At 35.5% G+C, this 26,239-nt stretch overlaps 1 protein-coding gene across 1 annotated transcript in view; it reads right to left on the bottom strand.

The window, feature by feature from the left end:
- Positions 1-16,230, bottom strand: part of GFRAL (GDNF family receptor alpha like) — a 57,783-nt gene extending 41,553 nt beyond the window's left edge. Inside the window, 3 exon segments of the mRNA XM_057698198.1 lie at positions 9,755-9,913; positions 12,025-12,159; positions 16,208-16,230. Coding sequence (XP_057554181.1) covers positions 9,755-9,913; positions 12,025-12,159; positions 16,208-16,229 — 316 coding nt within the window. The 5' untranslated portion in view covers position 16,230.
- Between the last annotated feature and the right edge of the window lie 10,009 nt (positions 16,231-26,239).

Below are 26,239 nucleotides of genomic sequence, written 5' to 3'. Positions count from 1 at the left end.
TTGCCTCCTCCAAAGGAAGTTGCCACACCCAAGGGGACAGACTTTTTCAGGAGACAGTCCTAACTAAGGGCTAGTCCATGTGAGGAGCTCAAAGGAGCAACTCCCGTGTCTCAATGGGTGACATGTCTAAAAGGCCATTCCAGGGCCAAGCATCTTGTAGAATCAACTAAGTTTGCTATGGTCATTGTCTTGCTTTTCAATTTCCCTCTCCCCCTAATCTTGTTTTTCTCACTTCTAGATTTTGTTCCTGAGCCCTCAGTCCAATACTATTCTGTATGCAAACCTCTGTCTCCGAGTCTGTTTCCAGGGAAACTAACCAACACTCCTCGGTTGAGAATGTAAAGTCCTGGAGAGCAACGGTTTTTGTGATTTTTGCTTGCTTTGTTTACTGCTTTTTCCCCAGGTCTTAGAACATGGCCTAGGACATGGTAGGTACTCAAAGAAATATCTATTCATTATCTATTTCCTTTATTTTTTAAATCCCTTAAAAATAATAAGCTTCTTAAATGAAGGACAGTTTTGTTGTTGTTGTTATTGTTTTAATCCTGCTGCACCGGATGTAGCACTTAGCACATTGTCAGAGTCTCATAAGCTTTGTTCAATGAGTGAATGAATGAATGAATAAAATCCACATTATTCTAAAACCTCTTAGCATTTACCTCTTTCTCCATAGTCCCTTTTAGACATAGTCATAGAATTACATTTTTAAATTTTCATTGTCTAGGAGAAACACAGGCATAAATGACAGAGCTGGAATCAGAAATTAAAGATACTGTAGTCAACTCATATTTGTGATTATACTTAAGGTTCCCGAATTCCTCCCTTGAATACCGACCTGAAACAATGTTTAGGTTGAATTCACCTTCATCGTCTTCACTGAGGGCTGGAACTGGAATCATTTGAGCATCCTGTATACAGATGTCCTCAAACAAGCTTTTCCTAATTTCAAAGCACTTTGCTTTTGAAGGGTCATTGCATTGACAATTCCACAAGATTGTTTCTTTCAGACTTTCTCTTAACGCTGCACACAGGTAGCTTCCATCAAGGGTCTTGCATTGCTCTGATTCCCTCCCACAGCTTTTCTTAAAATTCTCATACAAAAGAGCACAATGTTCAGATTCCTGGCAGATACGTGTTGCCACTATGCAGTCGCTCCTTTTTTCAGCTGTTAATGTTGTATCTTTCTGACGGAACCATTGTGTGGTATTTGATTGTGAAGCCAAATCTAAGGACAGTGCTGATTCTTCTATAAATAAAAATGACTAAAAATTAATTAAGCTCCTTTACTTATGACCTTTTAAAGTTTTCTGAAAGGTGTATAGACGTATCATACCAATATCTATTGTCTTTCAGAAGCCATTGAAAAAAATTATTTCAAGAGAGCTGTTACAAATGATCGTGATTTTTTTAAAAATTGAAATAAAAATATTGATTATTTATGGTTTCTGTAACTAAACATAATAATAATGCTCAATTTCATTTAATATTTTATCCTCATTTATTTTGTCTTTCCATTACATTGTGATGATGATTGGTAACTTAAAATACTTATAAGATAATCCATCATTTCTCTTGAAGACAGTTTTGTGAATTTCCATTTCCTCCCAGAAATGTACCTGTCCTTAAGTGTTTCTCCACAATTTTTCATTATTTCTCCTTTAAGAAGTCTTTTTAGGCAGTTTTTTCCTAATTCACTTACCGCCTCGTGAAATTTTAATTCCACAGATATATCGTGTATCTGTTTAGGGACTGTATGTATATCTGTGCTTTATGCATAAGAGAGAGGTTTTTGCCCACCCTTAAGAGCCAATTTTCATCCCTTGGGGGTTATATCCCTTATAGAGAATGCATGCTCTACTAGAGAGTTCCAGTAAGCCCATAGTTATATAAACTTTATAGAAAGAAGATAAGGAAAAAAACCTCAGTGTAAGAAACCTTACTTGCTTAACGTAAGCTTTCAGAAGTAAACCATCTACTTCTAAAATGTCTCATCTTCCTCTGAGGTCCTTCATGTGGATCTCCAGGATAAAAACCTCCTTGACCCTACCATTCTTTCCAAAGTCACTTTTTCCCCTGGGGTATTCTCTTTAAAAAAAAAGTGGTTGTTTCATTTTGTTTTAGTAAATGAGCTTTCTCACACCTCAGTTTTTACAAATGCCTCTTGCAAGGTAAAGATAATCTATTTCATGATATGAAAATGTTGACTTAAAAACTGCCAGGGCATTCTTGGAAGCACTGTTCAGAACACAGCTTTAGTACTGCCTCTGTTCTGAACAACACACTGCAATACAGTTGTGCACATTTATCAAATAACAGCTCACATGGGTTGCCATCATTATTTAAATCAGGCTTCCCTGCTGGAACAGAGACCATCTCCCCCACCCCTTTCGGCCAGCGTATGCAGGTTTGTGTGGATGGGATGTATGTGAATTAATGCCGTCCTCATACAATTACTTCTTTTATACTGGTAATTATATATTTTGAAATAATCTATAAATCTGCCTAAATGTCAATCTCTTTTATAGTACACATATATGTATACATATATATATATTTAATAATCTAGGCTAAATGAAAAATCTGGCTAAACGCCAATTTTACTCTGCTATGTTTTTAGCTAACCAAGATCAGGGACTGTCCTAACCCATCTTTATTTCCATCCTCCAGGGTTTATATGATATCTACACATATTAACTGAATAATAAATATTTTATGAATGAATACATAATTGAGATTAAAAATACATAATTTAAAAAATATGTTTAAAAATTTAAATTAAATTATATATTTATTGATCAGTTACTAGGTGTCAGGCACTATGCTGAAAGCTTATCATATTAAGGAAAAAAAGAAAGAAATGTCAAAGCTCATTTGCTCAAGACATTTACAATCTATAATAAAGAATAAAAAAGTGAAAGTCTGTTATATGTTGAGAAATGTTTTGGGAATGTAAGGGAGGGAGAGAGAGAGAAGAGAGAGAGAGGGAGAGAAAGAGGATCATATCTTGGAGTGATGACTCAAGAGTTGGTGGAGGATGCTGCAGTTGAGATAGGATGAAATAATAAGATTTCAATTATCATTTCCTTTTTCACTCTGAGCTGAATTATAAGCAAGCAGCTAATGCTCTGTGTAAACACCACAATCAGGCCAATTCCATCACTATAAGATCATTCAGGTTTTCTGTACAGGGTTTCTATATTCTTGGTTTATCAATATTACCACAGACTAGCATTTAATAAGTATCTATTGTGGGAAAAATGTTTGGATATATGAACTGATTTCAATTTCACTGCTCTAAATTTGTATGTACTTGTGGCTGGTACCTATATTTTGCAGCATCCTGGTCTGATGAAAATGGTTATTGAGATATAAATGAACTAGTTCTAACATCTTGAAACAAAAAGTCAATAAATATTTTTAATGTTTCTATATGCTTTTGTTTCAGTCTACTTCAACCTAAAACTAGTAAAGACCTGTTCATTAGCTAACTGATGTCATTTTAGTCTCTATCCTATTTGATTTCTCTGCATTTATAATTGTCGATTGTTTCCTCTGTGTCTTTCTCTCTTTCATTGGCTTCAAAATTCTTTCTATAGTTTTTCTTTTTCCTGTCTTTATAAACTTCCTTGTGGTCTCTTCACCTAGATTGCGAATGTTGTTATCAAAATACTTATATTCTCACTTCATATCTTTACCTGGCCAATTTTATATGCCTGCATGCTTGTATCTGCTTCTTACAAACCATAGACTCCCAAATCTGTGTGTCTATTTTAGGATACTCTCCTCAGTGTGAGACCCATGTTTCCAAACACCAGCCAGACGAGGTCCACTCCATCGCTGCTTTTTTAAAACTATATATTCATCATGTGAAAAGTAAAACAAAATACTAACGTTCCTAACAGGAATCTGCCAAAGTGTGCCCGCCCCATGCAAACTCTCCAAATATAACTCACCACTTCTGTCCCTAGTCCTGTCTCCGTGTACAGCAATACCTTGTCCCAAGCCAGCAGCTTGTATCACATGCTTAGTAACATTCCCTACTCCTCATATCCAATGGTAACCAATTCCTATTTATTATAATTTATAAATATTTCTTAAATATCTCTTCTCCTTACAGTCCTCAGCACCCATGTGGTAGTTTAGGCATGTATCTCCTCTTTCCCAGACTCTTTTGGTGGCTTTTTAACTGATATTCCTGACCTGCACCTTTCCCTGCCTCCATTCCATCCTTTACACCACTGCCAACAAACGATATCCTTCGAAATACTGATTCTGGAGTCTTCTGTTTAAAATGCATTAGCAGTTCCTCAGAACAACAGATTGAAGTCTAATCTCCTTAGAAAGATGCGTAAGGTTAACAAGTTCTTCCTTCTTATTAACGTCTGGTCTCTTTCCCGTATCTCCTAAGATTCCTCTGTTCTATAAACCAGCTTAACCAAGAACGTGTTGCTCCCCAATGTCTTCTGCTTCATTTTACTTCCTCTGTCTAGAACATCCTTTTTATTTCATCTCCCTAATGAGCCCAATTCACCCTAAAAGGCCCAAGTCTGTCATTTCTTCTATGAAGGCTTCTGAGTCACCATTATTTCTTCCTCTGTAACTTCAAGTGAGTAAGTGTGTGTGTATCATCTCACGTGTATCACATTGTATAGGTGATATTTAGCAGTTATCATTTTCATTAAGAATTGAGACCTTACAAAATATGTTCTTTAATGCTGTTGGAATTAGAGACCAATGAACAAAAATATCTTAGAATTCCTCAAATATTTGGAAATTAAACAATGGTATTATGAATAAACCTTGAATTGAAAAGAAAGAAGGGAAACAAGAAAATATTTTCAAATGAATAAAAATGAAAATACAAGATATTAAAATTAGTGGATGTGACTAAAACAGCACTTGGAAGAAAATTCATGTAATGAGATGCTTACATCACTGATAAGATTTCATCTTAAGAAACTAAAAATTGAGGAGCAATTTCAAGTCAAATCAAACACAAAGGAAATAATGTAGAACAAAATTGAGAGAGAGATTGAGAGAGAAAAGACAGAGACAGAAAGAGAAATACAGAGAGACAGACAGGAGAGAGAGAAGGACACAAACATCCAGTACCTGAACAACAGTGAGGACATCACCTTAACTTCTTCAGATGTTTAAAGGACAACTTGGGAGTATTAGGAACAACTTAGCAGAGAGAGAGAAACTAAAAGAAAGAGTAAAGTGGGAACTCTAAAAGTAAAAATTCAACACAAATCCAACAAATGTCTTTCAAATTCATTGAAAGACAAACTACCAAAGAAGAAATAGAACAGTCTTATAACAATTAAACACACTGAACATTTAAAAACCTTCCAATGAAGAACAGCACAGATATCTTCACTGGTGAATTGAATCAAACACTTAAGGAAAAAATAATGCCAATTCTTTGTATACCATTCTAGAATTTAGAAGAGAAAGAAATACTTCCTAAATCGTTTTAAAGACAGCATTACTCAAACAACAAAATGAGACAAATACTTTACAAGAAAACATGCCAATTTGCTTCAATGAACACAGATTTAAGACCCTCAATATTAAGACCCTCAATAACATATTAGCAAGTTGAATCCAACAGTATATAAAATAAATAATACGTTGTGACTGAGCAGGATGTAGCCTCAAAATGAAGGGCTGGATCCAACATTCAGAAATCAACAATAAAATTTACCATATAAAAAACTGAAGAAGTAAAATGTGATCATTTCAATAGAGGCAGAAAAAGCATTTGCAAAATTTAACATCCATTTATCCACTCATTATAAAAACCTTTAAGCAAACCAGTAATAGAAATGAATTTCCTCACCCTGATAAAGCAAACCTACAAAAAACGTACTACAAAAAACATTCTTTATTGTGCAAAACTGAATGCATCCCTCCTAAGACAGGTAAAAAGGCAAGAATGGCCACTCTCAACAATCCTACTTAGCGTTATACTGGAAGTTCTACTCAGAACAATAGAGCAAGCATAAGAAATAAAGGCTTACAGATTGGGAAGGGAGAAGTAAAACTCTCTATTCATAGTTAACAAGGCTATCTATGTAGAAAATCCTATAGATTCTACAAAAACAAAACAAAACAAAACAACCTCTAGAATTAATAACTGGGTTGAGAAAAATCACAGGATATTAGGTCCATATAAAATATCAATTGTATTTCTGTTTAATTGAAAATTAAAATGTAAAATAACATGCTTTTTACAACAGCATCAAAAAAGTGAAGTATAGATGCACGAGCCTCCTAGATAGCTTCCTCCACAAAAGGACAGACAGCAGTATCAAGCAGTATCAGCAGTATTTTGTCCTGTGGAACTGAAAACCACAGCCACAGAAAGATAGAGAAAATGAAAAAGCAGAGGACTTTGTACCAGATGAAGGGACAGGATAAAAACCCAGAAAAACAACTAAATGAGGAGGAGATAGGCACCCTTCCAGAAAGAGAATTCAGAATAATGATGGTGAAGATGATCCAGGGCTTTGAAAAAAGACTGGATGCAAAGATCAAAAAGTTTACCAAAGACCTAGAAGAATTAAAGAGCAGACAAGCAGAGATATGCAACACAATAACTGAAATGAAAAATACACTGAAAAGAACCAATAGCAGATTAACTGAGGCAGAATGGTGAATAAGTGACCTGGAAGACAGAATGGTGATAATCACTGAGGTGGAAAAGAATAAAGAAAAAAGAATGAAAAGAACTGAAGACAGACTAAGAGACCTCTGGGACAGTGTTAAACACATCAATATTCGCATTATAGGGATCCCAGAAAGAGAAGAGAGAAAGGACCCGAGAAAATATTGGAAGAGATTATAGTTGAAAATTTCTCTAACATGGGAATTCAGCACCACCAAGCCAGCCCTACAACAAATGCTAAAGGAACTCCTCTATGTGGGAAACATAAGAGAAGAAAAGGACCTACAAAAACATAAACAAAACAATTAAGAAAATGGTAATAGGAACATACATATCAATAATTACCTTGAATGTAAATGGACTAAATGCACCAACCAAAAGACACAGACTGGCTGAATGGATACAAAAACAAGACCCATATATATGCTGTCTACAAGAGACCCACTTCAGACCTAGGGACACATTCAGACTGAAAGTGAGGGGATGGAAAAAGATATTGCATGCAAATGGAAATCAAAAGAAAGCTGGAGTAGCAATACTCATATCAGATAAAGTAGACTTTAAAATAAAAAATGTTACAAGAGACAAGAAAGGACATTACATAAAGATCAAGGGATCAATCCAAGAAGAGGAGATAACAATTATAAATATATATGTGCCCAATATAGGAGCACCTCAATACATAAGGCAAATGCTAACAGCTATGAAAGAGGAAATGCAAGGCAGAAATAAAGACACAGATGTAGAGAACAAACATATGGACATCAAGTGGGGAAAGCGGGGAGGGTTGGGGGGGAATGAATTGGGAGATTGGGATATCAAATTGTACACTCTAAATATATGCTGTTTATTGTCTGTTAACTGTATCTCAATAAAAGTTTAAAAAAAAGGTTAAAAAAAGTGACGTATACCTCTTAATCTTAACAAAATGTGTATGAGAACTATTACACTAAGTACAAAATGTTGATAAAAGAAATCAAAATCCTGAATAAATGGAGAAATATACCATATTCATGCATCTGAAACCTCACATAGTAAAGATGTCATTTCTACCCAAATTGATCTATAGTTTCAATCTAAGCCAAATTAAAATACCAGCAGAATTTTTTATGCAGATGTTGACAAGCTGATTGTAAAACTTATATGGGACAGCAAAGAAGGAGAATAGCCAAATCAATTTTAAAAAAATTAAACGAATTGCACTACTTGATTTTAAGACATCGCATGAAACTGCAATAAATAAGACTGTGGAGTATTGGCAAAAGTATAGAAATATAGATCATTGGGACAGAATAGAAAATCTGAGAGTAGAGCCACTAATATACAGCCCAGTGATCTCTTATGAAAGGTGAAACTGAAATTATCTTCAGCAAATGTGGTGGAACAATTAGATGCCCATAGGGTAAAAGAACATATCTGACCCTTAGCTTGCACTATATGCAAAAATTAACTCAAAATGCCTCATAGACCTAAATGTAAAACCTAAACTACATAAATTCTAGACCATACAAGAAATTACTTGTGAATTTGGGTTGGTTAAAGATTTCTTAGATGCAACATCAGAGGTATAATTCATAAAAGAAAAATAATGATAAACTTGACTTCACTAAAATTTAAAAAAAAAGCTTATGCTTTTTGAAAGACAATCTTAAGGAAATAAAGACAGAGACTGGGAAATATTTACAAAACATGTATTCTGATAAACCCTATCCAGTATAAAGAAACAACTCTTAACACTCAATAAAATGCCAAAACTCAATTTAAAAATGAGCAAAATTTTGAAGAGAAACTTTACCAAATAATATACACATAGATGGCACAAAAGCACACCAAAATATGGTCAACATTATTATTAAAGTATAAATTAAAACCATAGTGTGATACCATTAAACATGTTTTGAAATTGCAAAAAAAAAAAAAATCATATGCCACTGAGAATGTGGAGCAACTGGAACTTTCATACATTTATGATTATTTCAGATTCGAAATATAGTATAAAAGCTTCTTATAAAGTTAAACATACACTTTACTACATGACCCAATAATTTTTTTAACCAAAGAGAAGTAACTTATATTCATACAAATCTTATATGTGAATATTTATAGCAGCTTTATAAACTCTAAAAATCTGGAAACAATGCAAATGACTTTCAGTGGTGAGCGGATAACCAATGTGTAGTATAACCATCCAATGGAATACTACTCCTCAAAAAAGAGAATATTTTTTTTTGATGAATCGCAAGTGTATTATTTTAAATAAAAGAAAACTGGCTCAAAAGACTACATGTTATATAATTTCATTGATGTGAGATTCTGGAAAAGGTAAAACTATGGAACAGAAAACTGTCCAGTAATGATTGGAGGGGTTGGGCAATGGGACCATTCGAGATAGATGAGAGGTAAACCTCTCTCTTATAAAGTGGGGGAAGGATGATAATGAAAGAAGAGCTGAGAACTCCACAAAAACAGATGCTTTCTCAAGCTGACCACTTTTCAGAGAAGGGACATAGGGACATGGAGGACTTGGAAATTGATCCCTTTAGGACTAATGGATCCCACGTATCCCTTGGAAAATCTTTATGTAACACAGGACACATGCTGACTAGTTTGATTACCCCTACTTCACCTTTAGGCTGACATCTTTAGTAGGCAGTAAATAAGTGCATATTAAATAATCAAGTGCTCCTATCCAGGGGCAAGCATAATTCTAGGTAAGTTATTATACTTTGGTCTTTCTCAGGAGACTCTGTGTTCTTTACCAATAGAAATGGTACCTTATTCATCTTCTATCCTTTAAGTCTTGTGCAAAGCCATAGTGAGCCTCACAAATATATGTATTGAATGAGTGAGTCTATAATTCTAATGAACTATGATTGAATGAAACTTGAAATTGTGGTTAGCAATTACAGAAACATATCATGCACTTACTGAGATCTACAGCGCACAGAACCTTAAATTACATGAAGAATTAATCAAATCACCAGAAAAAACAAAAGAGTTCATCAAATTACATAGATGTGGTTCATTTTGATATTGTACTTTTCTTTTTAATGAATGTAAATATTTCATATAACAACGTATTACCTGATTCGTTGATGCACTTTTTCCCAAGCAATTTGTTAATAGTACAATAGAGGTCATCAGAGCAGAGACAATCTTTAAATGGGAAATTGCTTTCTGCTAAGGACTGGATGCTTAGATTACAGCTGGATGAATCCTTCATCTGGCAGGGGTTGCCTGGATTTCACAGTCAAACATATAACACTCTAGATATTAATCTGAATATAATTTCTGAGTCCTCCAACCCAAGGTATATTAAAGCTTTAGGGAGCCTCCCCTTACCCAAAGCTTTTAACATATGACTTTTAGTAATTCATTATTAAAATGAAATTATCTGGGGTTGCTACAGCATGTCCATATAATTGACTTTTCAAACAAACAAAAAAACTATTTCTACTGTCCTCCTCCCCAATATTTACTTCTAAAATAGATTAAAACTTTTTGTATTTTAAAGCAGATTTGTCCCCACTTAAAATGGCAACTTTTGCTCTTTAATAATAATCAGAGCTGCCCTTACACTAAGTGAACCGAATGCTCTGTAATCTTAGCTATTTTGTCAGCTTAGCAATTTTATTAGCTATTTGGTCTTAATCTGCTATTTTATTCACATGTCATTCCAAGATAGTAATAAGAGACATGCAAGTGGCTCTAAATTTATCGTGGAAAAAGACGTAGTCCTGACACATAGAAAACACCCAATAAATATTATTGAATAGCACATCTTTCATAATTACCAATATTTCAAGTTCTGCTTTAATTTAAAAAGCCATATTCATCTACCCAACAATTTTCTTTTATTCATTTTTCTGAATAAAACTACTTGAGTACATTTCATTTGTGTATTTGAGAATATTTCTATTTCAGCTTCATGCATGGTATAATTATGCAAATATTACCATTCACTGCAAATGACTTGCTATTTGTATACTGAAATCAATAAATGTGTAATAATTCATGACATACTGAAAGTGATATTTTAAATTGCCTTATAAAATGTAACAAGGAGCTTCACTGTCAAAACAAATAACAGATTTTTTTTGTCATTGTCCTTTATTCTCATCTTAAAATTATTGTGTGATTTGAGAAAATTTGCCATTGAAATTCTTTTCCTGAACTGTAATGAGAATGTTGGATTAGAGACTTGCAACTTTCTTTGGCCTATGAACATTGCATGTACTCTCCCCAAGCGCAAGGAAGAGAAGGAAATCTTGCTTCTTTGTCTACATCCTATGTAATTCCTTGAAAACTTGTGGCTGGACAGGAGCTCTGATGGTGGAGATTGTGAATGTTGACCTTGTCAGAACTGTGGGTGGTTGCCTCTTAACCCAACACACTCCACCTTACATCTTTGGGAGGCAGAGGAAGCACGGGCAGATAGGCAAGGGTCTTGAGCAGTCCAGAATTTATTCTTCGTAAAATGGTTGGAGAAACAAAGTGAGCCATGAAAGAATATATTTTTTATTCTTCACTTTAGGTTTCTCTTACTGAATATTGCAGAAAGTTTATTGGGTTTTTATGGTTTTATCATATTCATTATACAAGTTGATAAAACTGATTATGCAAGTATAAGACTTTTGAAATGTTGTGTCATAATAGTATTAGGGCAATATCTCCTTCCTTGATCAATTTATCTATTTTTAGTGAATGGAGTCTCACTATAATGCTCTCATTCAATATATGTTCAGTTACTTGATACATTCAGGCCTTTTTTTTTCTTTTAAACCAATGACAGTAACTTTCCAATCTTCATATTCTCTACCTCTTGGGCCTCCTCTCAAATGCTTGGAATGTGCAACAAGTTAAAAATATTTTTTAACTTGTTCTTGACACAGTTGGAATGGAAAATAGAGTATATGTTGCAAGAATATAAAACCCATGTTATATACATGCAAATAAACAATGTATTTGATTATGACAAATGTTATCTTCCTATGCTATTCTGACAGTAACATATAAGCAAAAGAACATGTTATCTGAAAAATTGTTGCCATGCTTCTGAGAGACATATATATAATTGTAACATTATACATGGTGAGATAAGTAAAAGAATAATCTGAAATCCTGCATGAAATTGCCTGCAGTGTCAATGCATTAGGGCCCTCCAGTAATTTAAGAATAGTCTTTTGCAACCAAGTTTACTAATAACTAATTGAAGGTGAATCACTTAAATACCAAGTATAAGTAAGGTATTTAAAGAAAACTTAGTTCCTAAGAGACTGGAAGAAAAGATCAAATTCTATTTTTATCTCAGTAAAATGAAATTATTTGAGGGTGTTTTAAATGACTTGTTTTACCTGATACATTACAGGCATCCTCCATGATCCTCCAGGCACGTTTACATCCGTCTGCCTCACTTAGGCAGAGCTCTCTTAAATATGTGCAATCAGTGGTTTGGGAAGTGGACTCATTGTCCAAGCATAGCCCCACAGCTTGAATAACAACAATAACAGAACAATAGAAAACAAAAGCAATATTACAATATGGCAGTTATTTATCTCAAACCTAAGTTATTAATGATCAAAACCAGCGTTATGAAAACTGAAATATGATAAAATCATTACAAGTCTGGAATGGATCTTAACCTCCCCTCTAGCTATAGATCTCTGATTCTCTTATATAGGATTTTTAAATAAAAAGTCTGTATTTGCCTTCTTTCTTTCTTACTGCCTATTCATTTCTCAACTTATAATTTTTTGTTATTTCTATTGCTCCATTCAAACTACTCTTAAAAATGCTTCAGTTATCTCCATGACATCAAATTTAATAGTTTCAACATTCCCTCTTGCCTACTTTTATCATTGGGCATTTCATTGTCATTTTGTTCTTAAAACTCTCGTCTTTTGGCAACCCTCTCTTCTAATTCTCTTGATACTTATTCATTTGATATTTTCTGACCACAGATAGAATTCTTTTCAGGATCTTCTTACCTTTCTATTGAAGTATATTTGTAGCTTAGATTCTGTCCTCAGACTTCTCTCATTCTCATTTTACACACTTCCTGTGGACAATTCCATGTACTTATGGTTTTAACTAAAATCTCTAGACTGATGATTCTCAAATATCTAATTCAATCCTGTTATTTTCCAGTATTCCAGTTGCAGATGCTGTTATTGCCACCTAAATATTCCAGACACACTTGCAGATAATACTGTCATCAATATTGTCCTGCTCATCACCACTCCCTGCTGGACCACCCTACTTCAACAGCAATTCCATCACAGCGCCCACAGTGGGAACCTTGAGTTAATGATATCCTCAATTTCACTCTCGCATATCCACTCTTGCATACTTCACTGATTCTCATTTTGAATATTTGACCAACTCACCAGTTAGTCAGTTTGCCTTCAGTTCCATCTTATTCGGATAGATTCTTTAGACCCCTTATTCTGCCTCATGGACCGTTCTAGTCCTGCCATTTCTCTGCTTCATTCTATGGATGCTTCCTCATAGCCTGACTCTCCTATTCTTCATCATGTGCAATCTGGAGGTCCTCAAGCATTTATAGTTTCTCAAGTTCTCTATGCTGCTTTGTGCCTCTGAGCATTTACTGCATGGCACTCCTTTTCATTTTAGTCTGGAATAATCATTTTTTGTACTTTAAGACTCACCACGATAACTACCTATTTTTATGGAAACTTTCCCTGAATGCAATACCAGTTTTCCTACATCCAAATTGAATTTAACACCCCTCATGTTTCACTACAATCTTGGGAATTTCCCAATTATAGCATCTTTGCTCCATAATGAATGTGTATATTTGTGTTTGTCTTTACCACTGGGTTCTGGCGTTTCACTTGGCAGGCATTAATTCATAATGGTATCCCCCTCATCAACACAATGATGGATTCTAGATATTCAGTTAATGCATGTTGACTTAACCAACTTGAATCATCCTTTATTCATGAGTTATATATAAATAACTGATAATATTCAATAAAAATAACACCTGCCAGATGTTTACAAGTTATTTTGGGTAGAAAAGAAAAGGTTTTGGTAAGTTTTTTAAAATATGAAGAAAGTAGCAATGTTAATTTAGTATATTGTACCAATTACTCAAGCTAATTCTGCAAGCATACAAAGTGACACTTGCTTAATCAATCCATAGAAAAATATGGAAATTACGATCAAGTTATAGAGACAGTATATTAACTACAATCAAGAGACCTCAAGCTATGTCTTAATCACAGCCAAATTATTTGAATTTTTAAAAAGATGATGTTAATTATGAATGGCCTGTCACAACATAGAGTTACAGGCTTCAAGTAAAGCCATAACATTTCTTTGTTTTTTAAACATCTTACTGCTTTCCAAACCTCTTCTCCTAAGGAGAATCCATGAAAACTGATTGGCTCATGTGTACTACTGGCTGAGTCACTGCATTTGGAGATTAGGCCCATGTGTGTGGCTTGGTCACGTTTTTCTTGTTGAGGGCTGGAGTGGAAATTGACATATCTGCTTTCTGTGTTCTCACGTGCTCACGGATAACCTCATCTAGCCAAGCTTCTATTCTAGGTTAGCAAGCATAGAGAAAGAGAAAGAGCCACTTCAGCTCCGGCCCAAGGTTACTTATTTCAATCCAGCCTGCCAGAGATCCTGCAGTAGGGATTTCATTTCAGAAACTCAGTTTATAAGAAACTAGAGTGTTATTTGCCACTGATCATTACATCGTGATCATATATCTCTCCAAGAAAATTATACGATGGTCTCCTGGGTATATCATCAAAATCTCACTCAGTGTAATGATCATTAATAAATTCTACATATTATCTTTCCTAAATGTGTTTTATTTTCGTTCATATTTAAAATTTTAGGTTGAATAATCAACTTGATTATTTAATGCGATTTTCCACACCTTTCACTCAGAAGAAATACTGAATCAACTAGGAAAACCACTTTGATGATTCAGCCCAGAAGAATCAAAATAACTCTAGCTTTTCAGATTCTTATCCATTCCTATGACTTATGGCCACGTATTTAAGTCAGGAGTTTTCAAGGATCCTCTTGAAATGCTAAATGAAAAACATTTTCTATTTTAAAATAAATAAGATGGAGAATATTGCACACTTTATCAACCTCTTAAAGATGTATAAGACTCATTAAGATATTAAATGCTTTGTTTTAAAAATTCACCGTCTCACATTTCTTTGGCTGCAGAACTTTCTGGCATCACAAAGCCTACTTAAATGATGTTGAACAAATATTCTGAAGCAAGCACCATGGGAAATATTTATTAAACCTATCAAATAGTTCAGTTTTGACCCTAACAGTATTAGAGATGATTTCCCTCCTTCAGGCAACACAGTGTTAAGGTTGATTTAGAAGTGAAAGTTGAAAACAAGAGGCCATTATCGGCTTTTCACTGGGGACCATGATGAGGTTGTAACATATTTTGCTTGTTTCATTATATTGTTGCCTGATCTATAAAAATTAAAGTTTCCTAGATTTCTCATCATTATAAATAACAGAAATAAGGAAACATTATTAGAAATAAATACAAGGAGCACAATTTTGAATACCTATTATTTAAACGCCACAAAACCTGAAAATATATAAATGATTCCCTCCTTCTTGCCTTTATTTTCTTTGACTAGATTTATTTAGACTCTCTTTTTATGTTTAGCATAATTTGAAATAGTCTTCTTTGTTTCCTTGCCCACAAGTGTGCCTTTATTCATCAATACCTATTAGCAGTGAGTAAGCAGAAAATACACTGGCTTTGTTTTAATGAGTAAATTATTAATATTCAGCTACAATTGTAACTATCGCTTTTTCTGAATGCAATTTGTAGATTCTACGGCATGCTGATGAGAATATAATAGCTTCTCCAATAACATATAGCAAGGAAATCGTCATAGATTCTACTTTAAGTATACATTATTTTTTTTACTAACATCTTACAATACATTCACACTCCCCAATACAAGAAAGGTAAGTTCACACTTTATCTCTAGGTTACAAAAATTGACTGAAATGTGAAGCATTTGATGTTGTGTTATGTTAGTCCACTGTCTCCTTCGTATTAAATATTAACCCCTAAAATCAGAGAAATTGAATGGTTTAAATTAATCTTGTTTCAATTTAATATCAAAGAAAAATAGATAATAATTTGAAATTTGTCATCTTATAACTAGTAAATAGGTACTGGAAGGTTTCATTTTTAAAAGGCTCTAGTATGACTGTAAATTCTATAAACCCTAATCAATTACCCAAGGTGACTGGATTCTTCTACATATGGAAAAGAAACAACCTGAGTGGTTAATGCAATTTTCACATCGTGCATTTTCTAGAGTTATAAATGAATAAAAGTAGATGTACATTTTTGCAAAAGTAAGAAACTAGATTAAAGTATAAATTTGTAATTAATACTTTATATTATAAACCTTTGTTAGCTTGACAGTTAAGTGACAGGAGACAGCATTTGGTTCACGAAGAATTGGTATTATGCATTCAGATAAACCGGAAGCATAATTCACTTACCAAAGAAAATGAAGACAATCATTGTGGCCCAGTTGGGGCTGTTCACCTCGAAGAAAAGCACATGTATTTTCTCCAACCACCTTCTTAACAGTAACGATATAGAATAAGGCTTCAGCTTCTACTCCTGCTTCATGAAAACATCACTGATTCAAGTCGGCTTCCTGTCCCCACTTCCTCACCAATCTTTCCTGAGCTGTGAACTTTCCTAATTAGGTTCAAATTCAATTATTTTCTTCTGAGTGTACTGATCTCAGATATTATGCTTCCAAGAAAGCCCAAGAGCCAGATACTAAGAAATGATACGTACTCAGTGCATTCAGGAAAAAGTTAGGGTTTTTTTCCCTTCAACTAGAATACGAAGCTGTGTAAAATCCTCCCAACTGTAATTCAAAATTTTCCTAGACACATGAGCAGGCTCAGTTTCTACTTAATTAATTAGCCTCGTTCAGGCAATTTTATGTCTTTGAGGATAGGGAAAAGGAGAAAGGGCATAAGCAAAGCCCAGGAAAATGTATGGGGAATTCAAGTTCCACTAGGATCAAATCAATGTACTTCATCTTTCCAAACAAGATTATGTTCTTTACAGGTGCCCCAAACCCCACTGTGCTTAAAACGTGTACTGCTCTAGCTACAGTTCCTCTAACACTTCAAATAGGGCAATGTGTACGAAATGACTCCTCCCAGTGATGCAGAAATGTCCTGTTCCCCTGGAGAGGTAATCATCCACTTACATTTGCCACTTGATGCTGTTTTACTCCGAGCTTCAATGAGAGGCATTGCTATGGTCTGAACCTTTGTGTGCCCCAAATTCATCTGTTGAAATCCTAAACTCTGGAGGAGATGGTATTGGTAGGTAGAGCCTTTGGGGGTTACATAAATTGTGAGGCACAACCTTTATAAATGGGATGAGTGTCTTAAAAAAAGAAACTCCAGAGAGTCCCTTGCTCCTTCCACCTGGTGAGGACACAGTGAGAAGGTGTCATCTATGGATTAGGAAGAGGGTCCTCCGAGACCATGACTGTGCTGGCGGCTTGATCTTGGACTTCCAGTCTCTGGAACTGTGAGAAATAAATTTCTGTTGTTTGCCAGCTATCCAGTCTGTTGTATTTTGTTATAACAGCCTGAATGGACTAGACAGGCAGTGTTTCTCTCATCCTGCTTGGACTGTGCTCTTCCTCACCAGAATCTAGAACACATCATCCACCTAGGGGCAGCCTGAGGGTTCCACTTTTAAATAGCCTGAGACCTTTTTGTAAGGGATGCTTAGAAAATAAATGCTGCTTCGCAGGGAATTAGGAAAAGATAAGCATGGGTAACTGACTACCTTGAGATTGGGGAGGAGCATTTGTGTGTACACGGTTACACAATGGGAGAGTTGTTGACTGTCTATATTTAGCTTACACTAGAAAATAAGTTACAGCGTATTTTTTTTTCACAATGCATGATGGAAAAATACAGCCTCTGGAGTCCAACAAACTGAAATTATAACACTGTTTTTCTCCGTAGGTGTAGGTAAATGATTTTCCATCAGAAGTTATTTGTATTTACTCATCTGTAAAATGGGCTGACTGTATCCATGGTTGCTATAAATATTAAGTATGTATATGGGGTTTATGTTACAAGAGATCAACAAACACCAGTTATATCGCACCCACTGACTTAATTATTATTTAACAAATAATTATAATGTCATAAAATTAATCAATTATTTCCTTTTAAAAGGCACTGAGTCACTAAGCTTGTATTATCAGTTTTAACGAGATAATTATTCTTTTTGATTTAAGCCAACAATAAATGTGTTAAGCTTGAGAGGGATTCAATGACTCTATTGGTTTGCAAACTGGCCCCTTACACAAAGGTCAAGGAGAGTCCAAAGAAAGGGGCAGATCACTCCAGATTGGTAGGTATCAGATTTAATAAGCAGAGGAATTTGTCTTAGGTGAACAAAAGACAATTAGATGTCTGCACCCACCCACCAGAATCTTAAAAGTTTAGAGAGAGGCTTTAACTGGATTCAATCATGTGCTCCATCCAGATGGTCTCAACCACACAGAGCTCTCTCAAGGCTGTGACCTTCAGAACTGCCCCACGGTGGGAATGGTGGACAGAGCGTACATTTGGAGGACAGAGGAGGCAGGGAAGATCTTCCAATTGCCTGAGTGCAGCTCACAGATCAAACTGCAGTAATACCCCCTGGATGACCTCTTCCAAGAAGTTCCATTAATTGAAGAGTCCAGGGGTAGAGCTGATTTCCTGCATGTTTTAAACCTGCGAGGTCTGAAGTGCTTGCCCTCCTGTCTCTGAACTGCTTTCTTCTGTTGGCTCCATTCGCAGGCAGCTTCTTTCCTCTTGATGGATGATGCTGTAAAGCCCTCAGCCTGCATCCTTCTCTCTTAGAAGCCAGAGTGGGAGGTGGGGCTCCTCCCATTAGGATTCCAAAATTAAGTCACATCAATTCTAGATGGGTCCCCTGACCATTAATATTGTCAAGCGGAACTGGTCCCACTTGGTGCCCAGCATCATAGAGGCAGGTGGAATCAGCCCTATTCAACCTGCAGGAACTGATGGTGGGAGAGGGATGCATTGCCAAGGAGAATCATTGTGTCAGGAGCCACGTGCGAAGGAATCCTAGGTAGGAAAAAAAAAAACTCAATAAAGCATATAAATGTTGAATTTATGTGGGGCTACCACACAAAAAATAAACTGATGAAACAAAAGAAAAGAATACCAAAATACAATTTCCTGTTCAAGAAAGGTTAGTTATGGCTTTCTGGAGAGCAGCGATATGCAGAACTGAATGTAGGGCATAGGGTGAATGGCGCTAATCTTTTCCAAACAGGTACAGCTGCTGAGGTCTATTGCTTACAGGTATAGAAAGCATCTGTGGTCATATTCCTGCTTATTTCAAAATAACAATTGTCAGCTGTGTCACCATCTAAAGCAGGGATTTTTAGAATTTAATTGTGCCATCAATCCCCTTTCTCCATAGACTCCCTCCTTAGAATATTTTTAAAGACACAGTTTTTTTAAAAAAAGGTATTACTTCAACAAGGACCTTACTGTATAGCACATGGAATTCTACTCAACACTTTGTAATAACCTAAATGGAAAAAGAATCGGAAAAAGAATAGATATACGTTTAACTGAATCACTTTGCTGTACACCCGAAACTAACACAACATTGTAAATAAACTATACTCCAATATAAAATAAAAAAAATTTCAAATACATGAAGATTATAAAAAAGGGTATTACAAAGACAATCATATGAAACATTTATCAAAACAGTTTTAAACACATTTGTGACAAAGTAATATATATGCTTTTTTATTAAGAGGGCAAATATCAAGATCGAGGCAGGACTAATAAGACTGTCATTGAGGCAGGACCAATAAGACTGTCATTGAGGCAGGACTAATAAGACTGTAATTTCAGTGTAGTGATGATCATAGATGCTAATTTAAGATATTTTCCATTGATGCACTATTATGTAAAAATATCTGTCATTTCTCTTTCTGACAATACAACACAAGAAGTACTGAATTTTAAATTAGAGCTTAGTGAAAATAGAACACAGTTTTGCCCCAAACAAATGTATAGACACTCCAGATTAATAAACAATACCTTCACCTCAATTATTTACTGAAGTGAAAAGTGGCAATTGAGTCAGAACATTTTAGAGGTGAGAGAAAATGATAAAAAGATCAGTTTTAGTAGTTTCCAATGACAATGGATGTGTGATTTTAACATGTATTCTGTTTTGAATAAAATGCTATCAAATAAATGAATCAGAAAAAAATAGAGTTGCTCTGGTTGAAATTTGGGTGACAAGCTCTAAGCTCTGGCCAGGGGGCTTTGCATCCCCACCCACAGCTGCCACTGAGGCAACCAAAGATTCCAGAAGTCCTCTTCAAATATTACCTCTCTCATTTACCTGTTTGCAAATTTTTTGTCATATAAAGAATCCATTCTCATAACAGTTAAATGAAATACATTGGACCTCAAATCTCATCACTGGGCAAAAACACTATGATTTCTGTCCAACCAATACTTACTAAAAGCCTACATAGAGCTCTATGAAAAAACAAAGGTGCAGTATGGTCCCCAGTTTCATGGATCAGATATACCAGGGTGCAGAAGAAAGTACATACAAAGAAAGAAAGAAAAATGTGTTAAAAAAATAAAAACATAGTAAATGAGTGAAAAATCTATATATTAGAAGACATTTCTTTTTGGAGCATAAGACAACTACTTTGTGTTTAATGGCATTTGACTCCCCCTGCCAAAAAAAAAAAAACAACAACCCTGCGTTGCCCCTATATTTGTATTTGTCTACTTAAAATTTTGTAAGATGCTCATACCTGGAGGAAAGAAAAAAATCTGAACAGTCTCAGATTTAGAGTTGACCTAAAATTGAGAGCTCTGGAAAGAGGCTATATGTAGAATATAGAATATATAACAGATATAATATAACACGCACACACACACACACACACACACATATACACAGAGTGACAAGTTCCTTAGCTATAAATCCTGTAAACAGCATTCTAAGACACTTGGTAGTAAAGGAAGACATTATCCAGTATTTGGAGGGAAAATTCAGAGACTCTTACTGTCTTTTACTGGAGGGTTTCGCGAGAAAAGAAAAGAAAAAAAAGTCAACATGATGATGTACTTAATCACCTCAGAGTGAACTGGTCTCCTCACTTAGAAACTGGTGGGAAGTAGCCATGAGTGAGGGGACAAGATGGGGAGAAGCTGAGACACAGCACGAAAATGTGCCTGTGAGGTATACCCGGGGGGAACTCAGATGAACTCACTGAAACTCACGGTGAGTGGGGAAATAGACAAATGCCCAGATGGTAGGCAGCCTTTATGCCTTGCCAAGGAGACCAGAACTTTTATCCACAGAGAAAAGGGAAGCTGCTGGTGAATTTTAAGCAGGAAGCAACCAGGTGAGTATTTTGAAACATTGCCTCCGCAATACTATGGAAGATGGTTTGGAAACAAGATAATTACCAGTTATGAGATTATTTCAGTAGATTAGGAGAGACGTGGGTAAGGCCTGAACTAAAAAGTAATGGCTATCTAGAGGAGATGGTACATTCAAAATATTTAAGGATTTGGAACTTATAGGACGTGGGGACCATTTGAGGTGGAGCAGGGATGGGAAGGAGGAGCCCAGGAGGAGTCCATGCTTCTGGTTTGTGTGGCTTGATGTTGGTTGCTACCATGTACCCAGGCACTTGACTCACAATTCAGTGCTCTAAATACAATATAATTGGGTCCATTGATAGAATTCTATCCATTGAAGAGGTTAAATATTAGCATGGAACAACAGTACTATATGTAAAATAGATAACAAGGACCTGCTGTATAGCACAGGGAACTCTACTCAATATTCCGTAATAACCTATATGGGAAAAGAACCTGAAAAAGAATGGATATATGTGTATGTATAACTGAATTACTTTGCTGGACACCTGAAACTAACACAACATTGTTAATCAACTCTACTTCAATATAAAATAAACATTAAATTTAAAAGAAGAATGAAACAACAGTTCCTCTGAGCTATGTGCACTTCATTAGGGAAGACAGGCTGGCTGTCTCCAAGAGGATCAAAACAGCTCCACTGGACAGCATCACCTTGGGAGATATTATTGAACAAATTTTGGCTCTTCGTCTAATGGGATTAAGACAGATCCATCCTTTAGGACTTCACTAACAATAAAAAAGTTCTGAGAAATGGAAATATTAATCATATTGCCAATTTCTTTATTCATAAAAAGAAATCTAACTCCTGGCCAGTGTATTTTCTTCAGGAAGCATGTCAACAGGGGAAAGCCAACAGAGAAAAAGAGATTTTGATTAAAGGGTATTAGATCTGTAATTAAATCTATAGGGACTTCCCTGGTGGTCCTTTGATAAAGAATCTGCCTTGCAGTGCAGGGGACACGTTTTTGATCCCTGGTCAGGGAACTAAGATCCCACATGTTGTGGGGCAACTAAGCCCATGCACCACAACTACTGAGCTTGCACCTCACCTAGAGAGCCCACATGCCACAAACTACAGAGCCCACATGCTCTGGAGCCCTCGCTTCACAGCTAGAGAGAGAAATCCTGAGTTCCACAACTAGAGAGAAGTCCACATGCTGCAGCAAAGAGCCCATGTGCCACAACTAAGACCTGACACAGCCAAAAATAAAATAAATTTTTAAAAAATCTATATAGTCTTAATACCTAATGGCATCAAGTTAGAAAAGCCCCCATGTATCACTGTTCATGATAATGAGGTGTATGTCACATTCTTTCTTTCTTTGGGTAAATTAATCTCCTCAATCATAAGCATCCTAGCTGGCTCACTGTGCTACCTCTTCTAGGTAAAATTGAACATCTCTCCATGATTGTATTTTGTTGATCTCTTATTTTAAGTTTCAGGGGAATAATCTTTCTTCCAAGCTATTGAGAAACACTGTAACCATGATATACTAATAATATCCTTTTCTTTGACACAGATACATTTTTATAGTAGAATGTCATTTATAATTGAGCTAATATAAGGGTCAAATGATGTCCTTTCTTCCAAAAATGTATTCCATGAAGATTTTATTTGTAAAGCAGCTAATATTCCTATCTGAAGACAGCAGTTCTGTATCCGACTTCAGACTGTTCTGGAACTTCTGTTAGTTAGGTCTGATTTTTCAGGAATGTGTGACACCTCTAAAAACTATAATCAAGACCAACCGTTGAAAAATATCCCTAATTCCTTCAAATTTCCTTTTCCTAACTTCGTATCTGCTTTCTGCTTCATATACCGTATTAATAATAGAGTCTATTGTACATTCTAATCATTATGGGAAAAAGGTCATGTGCCTGCTGATTCAGCAAACTTATTATTAAATGAAGAAGGGACCACTTGTTACCTGATGACTTCAACATACGTCTGTTTAAATTTAATATTTTCCTCCTTTATGATAGGACATAGTAGTTTTTGAAGTGTGGTCATCTGCTATGTAGAGATTGCCCTCCAGAGAGATGAATGATTGAGAATAGAAGAGGTTTTCTGCTGAATTAGACTGGATGATTTTGTAAGGTCAGTTCCCCCAGGGAGGTATGGAAGAAAGGCTCTGGACACCCCATGAAAGAGATCCTGGCAACAACATACAAGGAGCTACTATTTTTAATATGTTGTTGAGACCAGTGGAGACATGTTTACACTGCTTAAATTACCTTCTTTTCCCTTACAGGGTACAATTTTTTTTCACAGTAAAAGATTTGGTACTTATGTATCACATTTAAAAAACGAGTAAAAATATCTTTATTTAAATCACCCAGAGATAGACACTTTTATTTTTTGGTGTGTTTTCTTTAAAAGGTTTACTTATATTTATTTATTACCTTTAAAGCATCACTGCTATCATATTTGTACACACTTTTGTAATTTAAATGTTAATAGTATCTGTCATTTTTTTCTGATTGTAAATGTCAAGAAATAATGTCACAATGATCCTGCTACATGTGAGTAACACGTAAATATTTGGTTATATTTCTTAGTTTTTTTTAACATACATACACATGTACCTTATATACCATCCCTCTCCCTGGGTCTCCTTATTCCCTGGGACACCTTTTTTTTGAGCAATAAAGTATTTTTTAATTAAGGTTTGTACATTTTCTTTTAAACATAATGATATAGCACACATAACAGACTACAATATAGTGTAAACATAACTTTTATATGCACTGGAAAATAAAAAAAAAAACTGTGTGACTTGCTTTATTGTGATATTTGCCTTGTTACCACGGTCTAGAGTAACTCTGACATATGTATTTAATCAACTACCAATAACGCAAGTAAAATGAGGACAGAGTACTGATTTAGCAATGCGGAGGTCATTAGTGATGATAATAAGAGCAGTATTTGGGGGGCAAAATTCTAGATGGAATAGATTCAGGGCAAAACAAAAGCAGAATAATTTTTGGTAATAGGTGTTTCCTCTTTTAAGGAAATATACTATAAAATGAAGCACAGAATTGGGGCAGTATCTGGAGAAGGATGTGATGTCAAAGGAGAGATATTAGAGATATTAGATTATCTTGGTTCTACCCTAAAGCACTTTTCCTGACTGCAAATAAAAATCAAATGACTTTTTGGGTCACATCTATAATATAACTGGCTGTTTCTTACAACCCTTCTGTCTCTAAATTAGAAGCACCACTCCTAGTTTTTTTTTCTCATCCATATTCTACACCTGTCTGCCACTTTTACTGGAACTGTTACTATATCATTTTGACCAGATCATCTTATCTTCACTTTCCTTTAATTCCTTCCTGGAAAGGACTTTGTCTAATTAATGAAGTCATCATAAAAACTTTTCCAACAGCTTTACCCCCCTCCTGTTATAGATTTCTAAATAAATTCAACTTCTCTGATGATATAAAGTTTATTTCCAACTTATATTTCCCTACAGTTGAATTAATTACAAATAGAGCCTGGGATTAATGGTATTTGAACCTGAAGATTCCATGTCATGTGGTCCTTTGTTCATTGAGATGCTCAGAGCAAACTTTCCTCTAGAGGCCACTGCACTGCCTTTTCTTGCAGATTATTAGTTTCCTCTCCATTATTTTCCCCCATTTTCTCATACCTGGCATTTTCCCTCATATATCCAATTTGTTATTTCCCCTATTGGTACGTTCACTCCATAATTTAGGGTCTTAAAACAACAATAATTATTTACTGTCTCTCACTGTTCCTGTAGCTCTGGAACTGGGAATAGCTTGGCTGAGTAGTTGTGTCTCAGAACTCCCTTGAGGTTGCAGTCAGACAGTCATTTCAAAGGGATGCTCTCAAAAGCCTTTTTCACTTGTCTGGAGCCTGAATTGGGAAGTCTTGAACAACCAGGATTTGTTGAACATAGGCTTTATCTCTATGTAGTTTCTCCACATGGTCCTTCAAGTAGTGTAACTTCAGGATAGCCAGGCTCCCTATATGCCAGTTCTGGGTTCCTGCAGCACATGTCCTGAGAGAGTCAGATGGAAGCCGTGATGGCCTTTCTCGAGTCTGCCTCTGAAATCGTGCAGCATCCCTTTCCCTGCATCCTATTGGTCCAGGAAGTTACAAAGTTCTGCTTAGTTTCCAGGGAAGGAAGCACAGACCCCCACCTCCTGATGGAGGACTGTCAAGGTAACAGTGTAAAAATAGCATGTGGGATTGGAAATATATTGATGCAGCCATCTCTGAAAGAGTAAAATCTGCCACACCTGCCAAGCACACCAATCTCCTTTCTTTTCAGATCTTGTTCTTCCTTCTAATTATTTCCTTATACTTCAACATGATCTTCAGTCCTGCATGATTGTCTTATTTTCTTTATTCTCCTGTCTTCACTTCCTTGCCTTCCACCCCAAAGCTTATGCTAGGGAATTTTTTCACACTTTTTAGTACCTTCAGATGCCTTCTACTTGTGATCCTAAAACACACTAAATATGCCAATCTCCAAATCAAATAACCTCTGCTTCTGCACTACTGAATCTTCCTGGAGAAAACCACATTAACGTGCTTTTTGGCATCACCATCATCGTCGTCATCATTATTATTAATTTTCACTCTCAACCAAAGTTTTTGATACTGCCAAGCAGTACTCTTTGTCAACTAGTTAATAATATTCCCCATTCATTCTGAATGAATATGGTAAACCCAGAGTAGAAATGGCTTGTGTTTCATTCATCACGTCATCCTTAGAGGTGACATGAAGAGGTTTATGTGGAAGAAGCAAGTCAAAGCATGCACTTTGCAGTACCAGTCACTAGAAATGTTTATTTCATAAGGAAGAATATTGCTATGTTCAGACGTATGAATCAAATTTAGATTGATGTAGCCCCATTTGTTGATTTTTGCTTTTGTTGCTGGTGCTTTTGGGATCATATCCAAAAAAACTATTGCGAAGACCAATGTCAGGGAACTCCTTCCTTAATTTTCTTCTGGGATTTTTATGGTTTCAGATATTTACATCTTTAATTCATTTT

This window comes from Hippopotamus amphibius, chromosome 11, assembly GCF_030028045.1.
Source record: "Hippopotamus amphibius kiboko isolate mHipAmp2 chromosome 11, mHipAmp2.hap2, whole genome shotgun sequence".
NCBI lineage: Eukaryota > Metazoa > Chordata > Mammalia > Artiodactyla > Hippopotamidae > Hippopotamus > Hippopotamus amphibius.
Note: the sequence above shows the minus strand (reverse complement) of the source record. Positions and strands in the feature narration are given on the sequence as shown.